The following is a 16,839-nucleotide window of genomic DNA, read 5'->3' as shown; positions in this document are numbered from 1 at the left end:
GGAACTCGGTGAGTTTCTGGTTGACAGCTTTCTCTATTACCTTGGCTAGGAAAGGGAGCAGAGAGATGGGTCTGTAGTTCTTCAACTCCCTTGGGTCGGTGATGAGTTTCTCGAGTTGCTGGCTGAATTTGGCATGCTTCCAGTCCGAGGGGAATGTGGTGGTCTTGAAGAATAGGATGATGGTTCGGCAGAGTTCCAGAGCTATGGTGGCACTGGCCAGGTTGAAGATGTGATGAGGGCATGGATCCGAGGATGCTCCAGAGAGGAGAGTTCATCAGTCTTTTGGTGTCCTCTATGGTGATGAGGGTCCAGGAGTTCAGTATTTGGTGGGGTGCTAGGTCTGTGGTGGTGGGTGGTGCTGGTGGGCTTTGGTTCCTGAAGCCTTCGTAGATGTCCTAAATCTTACGGTTGCAGAGGTCGAGGAAGGGAGGGATGGATGAGGTATCCGCCTCAGGTTTGTGAACTCTTTGACGATGGTGAAAAACTCTTTGCTGATGTGAGTGCTAGTGTTGAGGCATGCTTGAAAGGCGGCTTATTTGGCTGCTCTGATGTTCTTGTGTTGCGTGGTGACTGCACTTTTGTAGGCTGTGCGGTCTTCAGTAGATTTGGCGAACCTCCACTTATGTTTAAATCGTCTGCAGGGACGCTTGGATTTCTGTAGGTCTGGAGTAAACCACTTGAGTGTTTTGCTCTGTCAATTACCTGCTGACTTCATTAGGGCGGCTGTGTTGTCTGCGCAGTTTGAGAGCCAGCGGTGCATGTTGCTTGCGGCTTCAACTGCATCCGCTGCATCCAGTGGGAGGGAGTGGTTGAGAGCATTGGTGAGCTGTGCTCCTGTGACTTTGCCCAAGCGTCTGCCGGAGGGGGTGGGGGTTGTGGTGGCGTACGGTGTTCTTTGTGTAGGTAAAGTGGATGCACTTGTGGTCAGTCCAATGGTGTTTGGAGGTGTGGGAGTTGGTAATGATGTCCCCTGGTGAAAAAACGGGGTTGAGAACGTGTCTGGCTCTGTGGGTGGGGACGTTGACAAGTTGTTTGAGGTCAAGAGTTGTGAGGTTGTCCAGGAGGTTTGATGCGTTGGAGTCACCGAGACAAAGCCCTGTACTGGATCAGGTCCTTCCTCACCGGAAGAACACAGAGGGTCAAACTACCACAGTCCACGTGCTGCGGAGTGCCCCAAGGATCCTCACTCAGCCCAAAGCTTTTCAGTGTCTACATGGGCCCGCTCGTTAAGATCACCAACGAACACAAGATAAACGTAGTCTCCTACACAGACGACACCAACTGATCCTCTCCCTGTCAGAGAACTCTGCATAAGCCAAGAGGAATTTCCACAACGGGATGCGAGCAGCTGCCATCTGGATGGAGGCCAGCTGTCTCAAGCTTAACTCAGACAAGACAGAGATCCTCGTGATCTGCTCCTCCCCTTCTGCCTAGAACGACTCCTGGTGACCCACCACGCTGGGTAACGCCCCCACTCCCATTGATCACGCGCACAACCTGGGCGTCATCCTGGACTCCTCTCTATTGATGACCCACCAAGTTAACGCAGTCACCTTATCTAGCTTCCACACCCTTGTCTCCTGTGGAAGATTTTCACATAAGGAAGACTATCATCCACGTACTCATCACCACCAAACTGGACTACGGCAACGCACCTTATGCCAGCATTACCAAGAAACTTCAATCAAGGCTACAAAGAGTCCAGAATGCAGCAGCCAGACTCATCCTGGACATCCCCCGTCACAGCCGAATCTCCTCCCACTTCAGAGACCTATACCGGCTCGCAGTCAACAAGTGCATCAAATACAAACTCCTGATCCACACTTTCAAGGCACTGCACAATACAGGACTGGCATACTTCAACCACTGTCTCACCTTCTACGTACCCAACAGACGTTTCCGCTCCTCCTAGCTCGCCCTTGTAGCTGTCCCCAAGATTCAGTAAAGTATAGCAGGAGGAAGATCCTTTTCCTACCTAGCAGCCCAGATATTGAACACACTACCCCCTTCAGCCCCCCAAGCTTAGGCAGACCGCATCACTGAAGCAGTTCAGAAAGCACCTCAACTGAGCAGCACAACTACATTCAGGGCCTTGAGACCCTATGGGTGATTAGCCGCACTTTACAAATCCATGATTGACTGCGTGATAAGTGCTTTGGTTCATGGAGGACATGGCCTGGCAGTCCAGGGACTGCTCCCATAAAAAGTAGGGTCAAGACTGATATTCATATGGCTAATTCCAAACTGAGGTGGCATGGTGGGCAAAAATAGATGGACTGGGATGCGGACTTGAGGGCTCGCCAGTGGCTGAGATTATTTCAAGCATTCCATCCATCACATTGTTGTTTTTGCATTTGTCAGACGAATAAGGCACTAGCTCCATTATGGGAGTCTCCCCCTGTAGGCTCCAGCATTGGACAACACCCATCTGGCTCCGTGTCGGAGTCTGGGATGACAATGCCGCTGCTGCGGTGTGTCAGCAGCACCGGGGGCTTAAGCACTGGAGCTAGCAAAGGGGAGGGTCGAAGTGGCTGGACAGGCACAGCTCTGGATACATCACCAGATCCAAGGGGCCCGACTGGCACTAGGGCGCAAACCAGCCAACAGGAGGCAAGTAGGGTCCCCTCCTGCGAGGACAGAAGAGGCTCTTAACTGGGCAGGACACTCTGGCTCCCAAAATCTCTGGGAAGCATGGAGATGGCTCAGGAGCAGGCTCCACCACAGAGCTAAGCTTCGAGTGCCGATCCCTCGTTTCGTTAGATGACTTAGACGGATGTTGCAAAATCGAAGATCTCTTTGACTTCCTGCTCTTTTTGTGCCTGTGGGACTTATCAGATTTTTCAGATGACCTCAACGATGAGCGATTGGTGTGGCTTTGTGACCGATAACGGGACCTTCCCCTCGACTAAGATTGTGAGCAAAATTCCAGCAAGGAGCCTCAGAGACTGCTCCCTCAAGGCCTTAGGGTGTATGGCACAGCAACCAGCACAGGTTTTGGTGTCAAGGATGCGCTCTAAACTCCTTATACATCAGGAGACAAAGGGATTCATTATGACCCCGGCGGTCGGCGTTAATATGGAGGAAAGTACTGCCAACAGGCTGGTGGTACTTTAGTCCATATTATGACATTGGCAGTTTGGCTTCAGCCAAACCGCCAATGTACCACATCGACCTCCACAACGGTAATGACCGCCGGGCTGGAGACTTCAATTTCCAGCCCGGCAACAGTCACTTGCCCTCCTGCGGGATTATGACCCCGCCTACCGCCATGGTTTTTGTGGCATCCTTACCGCCACGAAAACCATGGCGGTAGGCACTATCATTGACAGGGAATCCCTTCCCTGTCACTGACAGGGGTCTTCCCTGCCCCCCTCCCCAGGTTTCCCCCCACACCCTTCCTCTCCAGACCCCCCCTTCATACACACCCCTCCCTTCACACACGCATACACACCTATTCCAACATTCATCCACACATGCATACATCCCATTTACACACACTTACATACAAGCATTCACACAACTCAACATACATGCACACCCCAAACATGCACACACACATACAACACACAACAGACACCCGCATACACGCACAGACATACACACACCCCCACACACACAACGCCCCCCACCCCTGTCGGAGCACCCACTTACCTGGATCCAGGGTGTCCTCGGCAGGAGACCCGACAAGGTGCTGCTGCCAGCAGCAGCGTCTGCCAGCAGAACACCGCCAGGCCGTATTATTCTCATAATATAGCCGGCAACAGTCTACTGGTGTGGCGCTGCTGCTGGCTGCAGCGCCACCTTACCGCCGGCATGGTCCCAGCTTGATTTCCACCATCCTTCTGGCGGAAATCCGGCTGTGGTCATAATTTGGCGGGAGGCTGGTAGCCGTGGTGACGGTCTTTTGGTGGCTGTCGCCCCCGGTGGTAGGTGTTTTTTACCGCCATGGTCATAATGACCCCCCAAAGTCTTGAAAAAAACTCGATAAAGTCTGAAAAGAAAAGTAAAAAAAGAATGGGAGTAGCTCCCTTTCCAATCTGTGCTAATTGGCGCAGAAATAAAAGAATGGACCTCAGCGCGATGGTGTGGCACCGATTTAGGCACCACACAAGTCACGTCCAATGTAGACGACGGCACATGGAGCAGAGTGATGCCACCTACCAGTGTGCAAGGATACTGCTCACAAAGAAATACTGGATCCAGTCCGACGTCTAGGGATTATTCTAAGGTAAGGAATCTGCAGCTAGAAGTCTCTATCAGATTTCAGGACATAACTAACCATGAAGTCCCAGTAATCCATGGCCATGGGTTCAGCTGATCAGCATCACCTTGTGCTGGTGGGAAAGTAATGCTTCAAAATTCCTAGGTCTAGTGTGGCACCTGTAGATGGGTCACACATCGTGCAGGCAGTTTGGAAAGAGAGAGGGGAAGACAGTGAGGTAGAGAGGGAGGTGGGGAGTTAGGGGCTGGGGAGAGAGAGAGAGGGGGTAGAGAGAGAACGATAACATATACAAATCCATACATATAGAGTGCAAGCAGGAACTGAACATGAGTCAAGCTATTAAATGTTTAACTTGGACAGTTTCATGAATGAAAAGTGTGATTCTCACGAAAGAGAAGAAATGGACACAGAGACTTGTATGTATATTTAATAAGCATAAAAAATACAACATACAAATATGCTTATTTGATAGTATCATAGGATCGAAGACATATGACCCTAAAAAAAATTCCCGATGCTTGCCCCAAATAGCCATTTCATGTTTTTTTACCCTTTTGACTCACTTTCATGCTGTGCTGAAAACTATGCGAAGGGTAGACAATGTATTTATTTGCCACTGTCACTCCATCAAACTTAGATGGGAAACCTAAAGGAACCGTGCTTTCATTGAGTGGTACAAACTCGGTAGATCTTGTAAAATGAGGTCACAATGCCACACAATGGTTCGTGCTAAAGCTTATATCCTGCACATATGCCTCTTAAGCAGCACCAGTGGTGGCAGAGGAAATAAATGTTAACATTTCTGCAGGAATGCCAGCAGATTGAAAAAAAGCTAATTATCGCAAATGAACACAATTTTGCTGCGGAGTACTGCATCAAAGCACATATGCTATAGACAGCTTTCACCTCTAGGGCGCAGTTGGCTTCACCAGCCTGACAAAAGCCTCATATGAACAGTCCTCAGAAAATCTTTGTCAACCTATCAAGGTTTTGTGCCACTGTAATATTCCAGAGCACTCAGGTATAGCAGGAATTTGGGACAGCAATTGCCAAAAATACTACTCAACTCAGAAATGGTGGATTATCCTACATTTCTTTGGTGCATTTCATAGCTATCAGAGGACTGGCGCACTACCCAAGCACTAAACCGGATTGCTTCTTGGCGTTTTGCCGAATAGGTTGAGGGTTTTGACAATGCAGATACTTGTGGCTAGTCAGCCAGTCTCCTAGCACCATTTTTTGGCAAATAGTTTGTTAAATGCTGCATCCCGCAGGAGGGCGTTTACTATCAATAACCAGTGACACCTCACAATATATGATTTTCTGAGATGGGACATTCTGATATACAATCACGCACAGTGACCAAATCCTTCATCAGATGAGGAGTTCCAATATCCGTCCACAAGCAAGAGCAAGTAGTCCATTCACACAGAAATATCCACTGTTAAACCATAGCCAACAGAACACCAGGAGATACAGTAAAGCGCACTCGTAGCTTTGTACAGCAGTCTCTTTCACATGATGTCCACCTACAGACAGAGGACACTCCCTCCCCAATCCCCATCTAGGAAGGATGGCCTCCTGCCATGAATACCATTATGACTAATCACATCCTTACCTCATTAGTGCCTGATAAGTCTCAGACATGGACCCTTCTGTTGAACAAATGAGTCCCATGACAGGTACCAGCAAGGTAAAATAATTTAGTGGTCCTTTCTACCTCACCAATCTGTCCCAATATGTTGCTATTGATGGAGAAGAGCTGCAGTGCAGGAGTAGTAGAAATGATTGCCATTTTAATAGCCTTTCTGCTGAAAGGGGTGACCTGGCTCAGGTATGCAGATGCAGTCCAGCAAACCTACACACAAGGAAGGGACAGAGATTGCTGTAACCAGCAGAGGAATCGGTAGACAATCCTTTAGGAAATCTAGATTCATGTGCAAGCAGTGGTGTCTGCTACAAATAACCATTTGGATTCCCTTGGTATCTCTAATAACATTCAAAGATTCTTAAATCTTTGCTAATGTCTAAACCAGTCCAAGCTTCATTTTAACATGAGAGGGCAACACACTTAGGTGGATTTATTAATTTGTTCAAAACTGTCACTCAGCCTCACCATGGAGACTAAGCCCAGCCGGCTGCAATTTATAGCAAAAATAGGCGCATTTCCGTCTAAAGCCCCCTAGACACTGTGCTTCGAGTCGAGGATCACAAGAATCAGTACCGTGCTCTGACACTCGAGTGAAATGTTTTTGCAGATTATTTTTTTATAGCAAAATTATCAGAGTACACTGTGAACGGGGCGGCTGGTCTGATGGAATCTTCCATAGCTGCATCGAGTGCAACAAAACAATGACACAACACCGCCTCACTAACAAATACAAGAGTGGTGTGTGAGAAGTGAAGAGAAACCTCTAGAAACAAAAAACTACAAGAAAAGCTGTTGGTCGTGAAGCACACCTAGCATAACCACATACTACATTCCCATTCAGGGAGAAAGGCCTCAGATTTCAGAATAAACACACTGCCCAGCTTTAATGAGGTGTCGGTTGCATCTGTGTCAGCCTCTCTGCACCAATCATGCTATGAAACAAAAGACCAAGGGAAGGAAAGGTGAGCTCCGACACCGATCCCCATTCCATCGCCTTTTCTGACATATTGCATCAGCAAAAGCAGTATAATGATGTCAAAGATGGACAACTATATCCACTAGGAACTTAAAAGAAACAAGATAGATGTGTCAGTCATCACCTCTGCCCTACAGTGCATTATAAATGATGACCATCAATCACCTTGCATCAAATCACAGAAACAGAAAGAATTTGTCCAGGAAGACTTTACTGAAGTGGGGTTGTGCATTAGAAACCAGAGTGCTGCCTTTATACAGCAACCATCAACATAAGTGCTTTTATGCCAACAAAATGGCATTGAAGATGATCAATCATACTTTCAATTCATGTTCCCCAGATAAACAAGCAAATCAAATTAAGAAAGCCCCTGTCAGCCACATTCGATAACACAAGCCTGTCAACACACGCACATTGATAAAATATGGATACACACAATAAATTAAACGAAGCAGGACATGGGTCCCCTCTCGCTCGAATCTGCAGATGGGGCCATTCTTTGACCCACAGGTGAAGTATGGGCACTGATGGGCTGGTGCATCCAGTCGGTGAAGTAAAAGGTTGTGGGAGAGGGACACCAGGCAGAGAAGGGGACCGATTCCAGTAGGCATCAACTCATCCGTCCCAAGTAGGCAGACAGCAGCAGCTCGGGAGGCAAGAAGACGCCATGCTTGTTGCTCACCATCATCCGACGCTTGCCTTCATGGTCAAAACCTTGGAAGGATAAACATGCCAAAGGAAATTAGAAATCAATGGTGCACGGCAGCTTGACCCCTACCAAGAGACCATCAAGGAGGACTATGAGGAGAGCTGTTCATTACTAGAAATGCACCGGCAGGCAGCACACTTGGTGCCAGCAAACTATGTGACATGGATGAGAGGGAAGCACAACAGGCACACGATCCCCAAGGCATAATCTTGCTTCTGTGAGCAGTAGACATTTTCATATCCCTATTCCAGCAACACGTCTTCAGACTCCCTTACCACTGTGCATAATCCACCTGTGTCTACAGATGTCCCATTCCCTCTACCAGAAACAACATGGCAGCAGACTTCCCTATCACTCTGCCTGCCAACCTGCAAGCCTGGGATTCCCTATTATTTGTCTGCACCTGCATGTCTAGTGACTTCCCTATCATTGTCAACACACACAAGCTTATACACTTCCCTATCCCTCTGCCACCAAACCCATGCCTACAGACTTTCCTATCCCCGTCAGCACCTGCAACCTTACAGACTTCCCTACCTGCAGTGTACCCCTGCCTGTCTTCAGCATCCACAAACCCCGAGCAATAAGTCCTCCTGCCCCAAAGTTATCTTCAGATGTCTCAATCCCTGTGGTAGCAATCCATAATATCCTCAGACCTGCTTTTCTCTCTGACACCAGTGGCATTACTTCACACTACTACTCTTCCCTGGGCCTGATGCCAGGCACAAGCTTACAGACCTCACTATCCCTATGACAGCACCCACAAGCCTAGACTTCCCTGTACCTAAATCACCATCCCTAAGCCTAGAGACTTTCCTATTTCCTTTGTGAGCACCCCCATGCCTAGACTCCCATTTCCCTATGCCTACATCCACACACCTACAGACTTCTCTATCCCTCTGCGAAAACTTGCAAGCGTACAGACGTTGTTACTCCTGTCTGCACCCACATGGGTTCAGACTTACCCACTACTCTGCTAGCATACCCAAGTCTTCACACTCTCCTGCCCCAGTCAGCAGCCGCAAGCCTAAAGACTCAGTTAAATCTCAACTAGCATCACCATGCCTCTATGAGAAATCCATCCTTCCTCAGGCTTTACTGCTCTTTTGCTTTTAATACTGTACACACATTTCTGTCCCTCTGCCAGCTGCTCTAACGTCTATTTATCCTAACATATCTATCTCCACCATCTTCAATACAACTTCTCACTCGACCCTTAACCCCGATTATCCTGTCAATACACCCATTAAGCATCATCGCTTCCCTCTCCTCTATCATCCCTCCGCCTGACATAATTCAATAAATCTCCACTCTTCTAGCAGCATTGTAACTATATCTTAACGCTTTCATACTCTTCTCCAACAACCTTTCAACTGTCTCACACTCCCTGCTCTTCTCCTTCTGCCTACCCCGCATTCTCAGAAAATCCTCAAAACGCCATATCATTCTGGCATCATATTGACTCCCGTATATCTATGCCATTACACCAACCTACTTTACCCTCTCCCTTCGTCAATCTTCACACTAGTCTGACCCTTTGCTAGCACCCTAAGCACATCTTCACACCAAGCTATGTTTCTATGACAAACATCTTCACACTCTTCCTACCGTTTGCAACACTATTAAAGTTTTTACAGTCACATTGCACTTTGGCAGCATTCTCAGCATGCCTTTACACATCCCTAATTTAGCCCAACATCAACAAGACGGTCTCCCCCGCCCACTCATTCTCCGTTAAAATAGCCTTCTATCTTTTAAACCCTACACAGACATGTGCAAAAAAAATAAAATAATAATAATCGTCAGGGTCACTCAATCACATTAAATTTACTCATAATTATTCTATAACATCGCCAGCCCTGGAGGGGTGTGGCTTGGGGTGTCACGATAACGATCGCACTCTAACAGTGCTCCGGACCCCTCTGTCATCTGCCGCCATCCTCGTCAGGAACCAGTTGCCAGCATAGCCATACACCCCAGCAATAACATCTACAGTGCTAACAACACAGTAGAGGGGCTGCTCTGCAAGACACCGCCACATTTGAGGAGGAGAGACTGGCGGCCACACTAGATGGCGTACACACAGAACTGTTGAGGCGCCGACCGATCGAGACCGTGGGGCGCCCCCTTTGCAGAGTACAGTGCCTGCCGGTATGACAGGGTGCCCCCTACCTGGAACTGAGCCACTACTGCTCCTTGCCAGGTGGCCCATAGAGTGAGCTGAGCTGGGGCCCGGAATTTGCCAGTGTGGGCCCGAAACAAAAACTCTGGTGGAGACCTGGTGGGCCTCTAACGAGGCAGAGGCAGTCCCCCACGCCGATCCTGAAGGGGAGGGGGGCTGGCCTAGCGGAAGGTACGCCCTTTCTGGATACTGACAGCACTCCTCCCAGGTGGCGGAGCATCTTGGTGAGGAAGGCAGCGAGCTCCCTACCTGACACTGGGCCAGGAGCCACAGTGGTGAAGCGTGAGGACCACTTCCTTGTCTGGGGGCCCTAAGGCCTGCGGAGGGCGAGCCGTGGACGGACCCCGACGGGAATTGGCAGGCCGACCTGGGTCCCCTGGATGTGGCTGCAGCGGCCTCCCAGAGACTAAAGGAGGCTAACGGTGAGGAGCAGGGGGACACAGCGGGAAAGCACCTCGCAATGCCAGCGGCTGCAGACATACACTACCAAGCGGAATCGCCTGTCACTGCTCTATCAACAGATAGAAAAGGTTCCGGCCGGGGCCTCCTGGGAGAGGGAGTAACAGCGAGGCAGGACACCTACTAAATGCCAACCCGCAACTGCATAGCCAGGAGGATTTCTGCCATATCACTTCTGCACGGGCTGCATGTGAAACAGCTGTAATACTGTGCCAGCCCCAGGCCAACCTCACTAACACTGCCCGCTAGCTGGGCTTATGCAAATGGCACTGGAGGCCGAATCTAGATTTACTGGAAGCTCCTGACCTGGTGCACCTACTAGCTTCTAAGCAGTTGCTCCTATGCTGGGGAGAAGTGAGGAATCTGAGGCCATCTGAGGCCCCGCAGGGTCATCCTTACCTGCCACCACCATGCTGCCGGAGTGGTCACCATTTAAAACTAAAGCTTCTCGTCTGCGCAGATGTCTCTGGGTGCTACCAGAAAACAGAGTACATGGTGCAGCCCATCAGCACGTGTTACTGCTAGCCACAGTAAGCGGACTGAGCACAAGCGCACAGTTACGGGGCAGACGACAGGCAGATGGCAAAGGATAAACCTGTGAAATCCCACTGCTCCCAAACATGTATTTACCGATTTAATACATCAACAGGAATACAAGGGTGCAATGTCATGGAAGCTCCTGCCTCTACCAAAGGATTCATGGATAAAATACTGCAAGCAATTCACCACTAACAATCAATGACTGAGATTAAGATCAGAGAGGTACGGGTAGATGTGGCTTTTCTCTGTCAGGACCTCAAAAATACTACAAGCCGCATAATGGAGGCAGAGGGGCAAATCTCTACAATGGAAGATGAGATGGCCGACCAAATAATGAAAGTGAACCGTCTGCTCACTTGTACACATGAACTTGCGGAAGATGCTGAAAATCACTTGAGGCGAAATAATGCACGCCTCATTGGCTTTCCAGAGGACGTGGAAGGTACTCAACCCATGGAACACTTTGAACACTGGCTCAAATCCTGGATACCGGGGGATAGCTTATCTCCTTGGTTCGCCATGGAACTCACCAATAGGGCACTAAAACCTAAATCCCAACTAGGAGCATTGCCCAGGCCCATGATTGTGCATCTATTTTTCGACTTTAGAGATTGAGACTGCATCTTGAGAGAGCCCCATACACACACAGACCTCCGCTTTCAGAACTCACAAATCTGGATCCTTCCTGATAACGCACGAGAGGTCCAAGCATGCGTTCGTTCCTATGAGTCTGTTAAACAGAAATTACAAGCTTTACATTTATTTTACATGCTCCTTTTCTAGGCGCGTCTTAAAGTGATACATGTGGGCACAACACATTTTCGACATCCCTGAAGCAGCATGGGAATGGCTGACAGAGGAGGCGGCTTCACAACACAGATCGGCACCCCCTCCCCCCCACCCTGTTCTCCCTCCATCAATACTGCTCGCACTCATGTGCTGCAGCTGCAAGGAACAGTTGCCTGAAGCACTTCTGCACTAGATCCTGCCAGTCAAAGGGTAAAGCTAAGTCGACCTCACAGTTGCAGAGTTTGGGCTCATCTACCCCACCAGTCTTGCAGAGACAGGAGCGTTCCGCAGATGAAGGCAAACAACCGACTGCTCAAGAAGAAGACAGTCTAAGTCAAACACCTTGGACCTTTAAAATCATTGGCAACCATTGTGCAAATTGCCTGTCTCTGACAAACAACATATTTTCTGGAAGACAGGCTCGTGTCTGGCATGCTGGCTGCCACTGATGTTCTATTCATCATACAGCATGGAGGGGTCCACCGCGCGACATAGCTCATTTTGCTTTCTTGTTGGGGTGATGGTTATGGGATGACAGATGCTTCTGGGGGGGAGGTATTGGGAAGTGGGGAGTTACAATGTTTGCATATGCACCACTAAAGAAGTGTCTAAACGTGGATTGTTTAAACTTGCTTTCTTTCAGGTTGCCATGCAGACCTATCACCACCATGCCCGTAGCACATCCTACACATCTGTTTGTCTGTGCACCAGATTGGATGCTTAAACTCCCTGAATTCGCTTCTTTACTTCCATTTTTGTCATACCCTGTGTCACTATACGCTGTGATGTCATGAAATGAAAATGGTCTACTGGACTGAATTAAACGATCAGTAGTACTGTGCTATGCTCAACAGCTACTTCCATCCAGCTTAATGCTACAGAAGACCCATCTGCTGGCGTACATCCTGTCCATTCCTTGATTGCTATGGTTTTGACCACATATACTACGCTGGCTTTATACAAGGAGCCCGTGGAGTGACGATACTTCTATTCCGCTCCTTTCCGCTAGTGGGGTCTTGATCTTGGATCGGTCCTCAAGGCAGTTTCCTTGCCACGTATCTCGGAGTGCCGCCCTTAGAATCTTCTCTGCATTTATGTGCCTCCCATGGTGCTGGACGTCTTTCTCACCATATTGACTTAAATAATGGCCCACCTTCCCCCTGGTCCCACAATTGTGGGGGGGGGTGTTGTAAATGGAGTCCTACAACCAGAAATGGACTCCACAGGTTCTTTTGCCACCCGGCGTCAAAGATCAGCCTCCCTCTGGAAATGGATTACCCACCTGGGCTTCTGCAATGTATGGAAGACCTAGCATCCTAGGGATCAACAACACCCATACCGCAGCTGCACTCCATACACATGTGCGTATTGATGTGTTTCTCATGCCAGCTACTAATATGCTGTCAGTTAGACGGATCCAGAAACTCCCTTGAGGGATCTTGGATCAGGCTTCGCTGCTCCTCATGATTGGGTCCCGGGGCCCCACTCAGCGTCCTGTGTGGTAACTCAATGCGTGGTACCTCCAGGATGAGGCATATACCCAAGATCTCCATCAAGAGAGTGAGGCATATTTTGGCAAAAACATGGAAACGGTCAAAGTCCCAAAAACCCTGTAGGTGGCCTGTAAGGCTACTGTCCGAGGGCATGCCAAAGCTCCTCTAAGACAAAAAGAGAAGGCCCAACAAGAGTGCATTACTCAGCTGGAGGCTCGGCACTTCGCCACAGTTGACCCATGATGGCCAAGGTGAAGCCACTAGAGCCCTGACTTTGGGGAGAGAAGAGATCAGAATCCACTCTTTAGAGACAGCAAAACAGATTTGGGGGGTCATTCTAACTTCGGCGGGCGGCAGAGGCCACCCGCCAAAGTTCCCCCCGCCAGAATACCGCAGCGCGGTCAAATGACCGCCTAGGTAATTCTGACTTTCCCGCTGGGCGGGCGGGCGACCGCCAAAAGGCCGCCCGCCCGCCCAGCGGGAAAGCACCAGCAACGAGGAAGCCGGCTCCGAATGGAGCCGGCGGAGTTGCTGGTGTGCGACGGGTGCAGTTGCACCCGTCGCGATTTTCAGTGTCTGCTAGGCAGACACTGAAAATCAATGTGGGGCCCTGTTAGGGGGCCCCACGACACCCGTTCCCGCCAGCCTGGTTCTGGCGGTAGGCTGGCGGGAAGGGGGTCGGAATCCCCATGGCGGCGCTGCTTGCAGCGCCGCCGTGGAGGATTCCCTGGGGCAGGGGAAAACCGGCGGGAAACCACCGGTTTCCCTTTTCTGACCGCGGCTTTACCGCCGCGGTCAGAATTGCCCCGGAAGCACCGCCAGCCTGTTGGCGGTGCTTCCTCCGTCACCTACGAGACCGCCAGGGTAGGAATGACCCCCTTGGTGTGCTTCACAGGCATGGGTCTACAGATGGTAGGAGGGGGATGGAAAAAAATCAGCAAATTGCTCTACTGGCTCACATGTAAGCCCCTGGGGGGAGGGGATCATGCCCACTCAAGGGGATGTATGCAAACCACATCCCCGAGCATAGCCTATGCCTCTGTTAACTACTTTGGTGTGCTTTACACGGCAGTCCTCTGGCCCAATTCTGAGATAGATGCCCCCCTCTCATTGACAAGATAAATATGCCCCAACTATTGAGATCCAGCCAGCTTGCATTGGTCCAGCCCATTGCACTGGAAGAGATTGGAGAAACAATATCAGCCCTGAAACCAGGCAAGACGCCAGGCCCAGACGGCTACCCTGCGGAATTATATGCCAAATTTAAAGATGTCCTTGCCCCTCCTCTGTTAAAATTATACGATGAGGCACTGAAAACAGGCACCTTCACCCAGGACCTAGACCAGACCACCACAGTGCGTCGACTACTGACCAATCTCGCTTATCAAAAGGGAGGTCAAGATTTACACCACTATCCTAGCTAACTGTCTGCGACAAATTATTGGGTCTTTGATACACCCTGACCTGTGCGGCTTCATGCCAGCTCGCAGCACTATGCATTGTATTCGGCATCTACATGTGGCACTCACAAAAAGATATACTCTCCCCACTCAACTGGCCTTGTTGCTAATAGATTTTGAGAAGGCGTATGATACAGTAGATTGGAACTACTTATTTCATGTCCTAGAAAGGATCGGCTTCGGACCCCACTTTCGTCTCATGGTTCGCCTACCCTACACAAAGACGACAGCCTGAGTGCAAATCAATGTGATTTTGTCGGAGGCATTCAATATAAGCTGAGTCACACTGTAAGGCTATCCTCTTTCTCCCCTCCTTTTCACGTTGGCCACTGAGCCTTTCACCAACCTTATATGCGGCGACCCACTGTTCACAGGATGGAGGTGGGCTACAGGCCATGAAGACCACAACGCATTCTATGCCAACGACAGATTGTTATACTTGGCAAAGCTGGCGGACAGTGGACCTCATATCTTCAACTCTTGTGCCTATCCACTGAAGCCTCTGGCCTTAACGTTAACCTGGCCAAGTCACTCCTGGTGCCCATGAGCAACAATCGGGAGGCAGTGGACTGGCAGAAGAATATACCAGCCAGGTGCCTTAGCTTCTGATATTTAGGAATCAATGTTGCACTTGGCCATTCCTGACTTGGTCCCTCAACATAACTCTGATAGTCCGTAAGGTCAGAGTGGAACTCAAGAAATGGCAGTAACTTCCTTTAAATGTCATGGGATGACTCACACTCTATAAAATGATGATACTACCTCGGTTTCATTACCTTTTCCAAATTCTCCTATCAACATCCCCTATCAGTGGTTCAGAGAAATGGACTACCTCACCAGTGCCTTCCTCTGGCATGACACCAGACGGCATTTAGCCTGGAACGTTTGTCAATATCTCCCATACGACGGAGGGCTCAGCATGTCCAACCTTTATTATTCTTACTTAGCACCTTAAATCCTAGTCATAAATGACTGGTTTAACGGGGGCTGGTCTGAGCCAGCCTACCAACTGGAACTCACCTTATTAGGCTTCCCCTGTATTATGGAGCTGCTCTATGGCAACCCTGTTTCCCTAAACATTCCAGAAGTCACCAGAGTAGTGTTTTGTAACTGGAGAGCAGCTCAACGGCAGATGGGATGGTGGAGGAAGATTACTCAACATACCCCCGTGGCATGGATCGCAGCTGCGTGATGTCACTGCACTAGAGGGATTGTCTCAATGGGACAGCCTTGTTGGAGATATCTGGTCAGGTACGAACATGGCCTCCTTCCAGGAACTCCAGCAGACCTATGCACTATCCAGCAAGCAATTTCAAAATTGTTTGCAACTGATGTGTTGAGAGTACACATTCCCCCGACACCCCTTTGCCAGGATTGAGTTTTATGGAGGCTAAGGGAATGATGAATACTTTATGGAACAGTGGGGCATGCCATTCCTTGACACTGAATGCCTCCGAAACCCCCCCCCACCAACCTCTTAAGTCTCGCTGGGGAACATGGATTGGCCCCCTGGAGGATGACGACTCGCGGGAAGCGCAAATGGCACCTAGAACAACCACCAACTCCGCCAGATTGAGATTGCTGCAGATATATTACCTACACTGTGCCTACCTTACACCCGCCAAACTACACCGTACAGACCTCATGGCCAACCCATAATGTAATTGCTGCTCCTACTCGCCAGATGACTTCTTCCATGTGGCCTGGTCATGCCCTGTCATAACACGCTATTGGAAGATGATCCTGGGCAGCTCTCTAGGGTGCTGGGTCAACCCCTGGACCTCACCCCACTTGCAGTCTTATTGGGGGTGGATGAGGGAACTGGATGCTCACAGGCAGATAAGATCTTGCTGGGAACTGCTCTAATGTTCGCCAAAAGAGACACAGCGGCACACTGGAAGGCACCTGAACTCCCTGCGATATCGAGGTGGAGGTGAGAGGTCGATCGGTGCGCCCAGATGGAACGGCCAGTGTATAGGGCACGAGGATGCCCCGAAAACATACTAAGATCTGGTCCAAATAGTTGGATGACGTTGGATTGGCCAGTGAAATGTGATATTACTGGAAGACGCGTCTAAGAAAATACTACCTAAGCATTGCACAAGATGTATGTATTATGTAGGGTAAGAACCGGGATGGGCAGGGTTCATTTATACCAGAACTGTAACTATGACATATTATTAATACAAAACAATAAAAAAATGGTTATCAAAAAAACATTGCCAGCTCTGAACATATTTAGCAATTTAAAATGCGCTTTTATGGTCAGTCACCCATTTAAAATTGCAATTAAATTCACAACTGCCAACATGCTGGAAGCAGCCTGGGCTCAATAAAGTGTAAAAGTATCCACAGTAA

The 16,839-nt window shown here is 49.4% G+C and overlaps 1 protein-coding gene across 2 annotated transcripts in view; it reads right to left on the bottom strand.

Moving 5' to 3' along the window:
• Positions 1-4,633: 4,633 nt before the first annotated feature.
• R3HDM4 (R3H domain containing 4) overlaps positions 4,634-16,839 on the bottom strand; it is a 240,082-nt gene continuing 227,876 nt past the window's right edge. For both annotated transcript variants that reach the window (XM_069217441.1, XM_069217440.1), the window contains one exon: positions 4,634-7,563. In XM_069217441.1, coding sequence (XP_069073542.1) covers positions 7,460-7,563 — 104 coding nt within the window. In that variant the 3' untranslated portion in view covers positions 4,634-7,459. The remainder of the gene's footprint in view (positions 7,564-16,839) is intronic.

Source organism: Pleurodeles waltl, chromosome 12 (assembly GCF_031143425.1).
Source record: "Pleurodeles waltl isolate 20211129_DDA chromosome 12, aPleWal1.hap1.20221129, whole genome shotgun sequence".
In the NCBI taxonomy this organism is placed as follows: domain Eukaryota; kingdom Metazoa; phylum Chordata; class Amphibia; order Caudata; family Salamandridae; genus Pleurodeles; species Pleurodeles waltl.
The sequence above is the reverse complement of the archived record's forward strand: the minus strand, read 5'-3'. Positions and strand labels throughout refer to the sequence as shown.